The following is a 1,497-nucleotide window of genomic DNA, read 5'->3' as shown; positions in this document are numbered from 1 at the left end:
CGTTTCTTTTATTTATTATTTATTTATTTATTTATTTATTCATTCATTCATTTATTTATTTATTTGACATGGTCTCACTATGTAGCTTTGGATGGCCTGGAACTCACTATGTAGATCAAGATGTCCCTGAACTCACAGATATCCATCCCCCTGCCCCTGCCTCTCAAGTGCTGGCATTAAAGGGATGTACCATGCCCAGGCTCACACTTTACTTTCCAAAAGAATTTTTAGGAATCAAGAAACACAGACCCACTAGAGGACTGGTATGAGCTTCCAGGATTGTGCATGGAATGTTGAATTTCTTATGATCCATCTCATGGCAACTGATCAGATGAGTCATATTAGGAATCTTTGATAATTGATGATACACATAAGGAAGCAGACAAGAGGTGACTGGATTTGACAAATCCTAAGTCCAAGAAAGAATGCATTCCATCTAACTCTTATATAGAATTTTCCACCATTAACTAATTTGGTAATTGTTTATTCGTTAAGAGAAACAATAATAAGGAAATAACCCTCAACCTGGTGACAGTGGCAGAGTATAAAAGAGGACAGGGAATAAGGGGCCTCCCACATTTGGGAAACTCACTCTCTTGAAAACCCACGCAGAACCTCCTCCTCCGACACCATGGTCAGCTCCTGTTGTGGCTCTGTCTGCTCTGAGCAGGGCTGTGGCCAAGGCACCGGCCAGGAGAGCTGCTGCCAGCCCAGCTGCTGCCAGACCACCTGCTGCAGGACCACCTGCAGCCGCCCAGTCTGTTGTCAGACTATCTGCGGTCCTCCCAGCTGCAGTGTGTCCAGCTGTTGCCGTCCCAGTTGCTGTGGTTCTAGTTGTTGCCGCCCCACCTGCTGCCAGACCACCTGCCGCCCCAGCTGTGGAGCGTCCAGCTGCTGTCGCCCAGTCTGCTGCCAGACCACCTGCCGCCCCAGCTGTGGAGCGTCCAGCTGCTGTCGCCCAGTCTGCTGCCAGACCACCTGCCGCCCCAGCTGTGGAGCGTCCAGCTGCTGCCGCCCCGTGTGTTGTCAGACCACCTGCCGCCCCAGCTGTGGAGTGTCCAGCTGCTGCCGCCCCGTGTGCTGTCAGACCACCTGCTGCCATACAACTTGCCGCCGCCCTAGCTGCTGTGGCCCCTCTTGTTGAGCTTCCTATCGATCAACATGAGGCAGCCATCATCTCATTGATCTGAAATTCTCACCCATGTTAAGATTTTCATATGCTGAATGATTCCCACCTTATAATCCTGACACCAGCAAGAAACTGGCAAAAGGGATTCTTACATTAAATACCACTCAAATTTTCCATGGATCTCCTCCCTACATCTTTCTTCAGATACAAGATGCAGTTAAACTAAACCTCCAGATCTCCAACTGTCATCCTTTTCTTGACCTTCAGGATGATGTGTTAACTATTCCTTAATAAATACTACCTTATATCAAAATTTTTTGTTTCTTTCTTCAATTATTTTGAGAAACTATTATCAGCAAATTTTATCA

General features: G+C 47.2%; 1 protein-coding gene across 2 annotated transcripts; it reads left to right on the top strand.

The window, feature by feature from the left end:
• The first annotated feature begins 631 nt into the window (after positions 1-631).
• LOC103735845 (keratin-associated protein 4-1) lies at positions 632-1,144 on the top strand. 2 transcript variants are annotated; one of them, XM_008835223.1, is made up of 2 exons: positions 632-878; positions 942-1,144. In XM_008835223.1, the coding sequence occupies exons 1-2, from the start codon at positions 632-634 to the stop codon at positions 1,142-1,144; spliced, it is 450 nt and encodes a 149-aa protein (XP_008833445.1). The 2 variants fall into 2 exon arrangements, with proteins under 2 accessions (XP_008833445.1, XP_008833444.1); XM_008835222.1 differs by having other exon boundaries at positions 632-1,144.
• Positions 1,145-1,497: the final 353 nt, after the last annotated feature.

Source organism: Nannospalax galili, unplaced genomic scaffold (genome assembly GCF_000622305.1).
Source record: "Nannospalax galili isolate Female #2095 unplaced genomic scaffold, S.galili_v1.0 scaffold137, whole genome shotgun sequence".
NCBI classification, from domain to species: domain Eukaryota; kingdom Metazoa; phylum Chordata; class Mammalia; order Rodentia; family Spalacidae; genus Nannospalax; species Nannospalax galili.
This window is presented reverse-complemented; position numbering and strand designations above follow the sequence as displayed.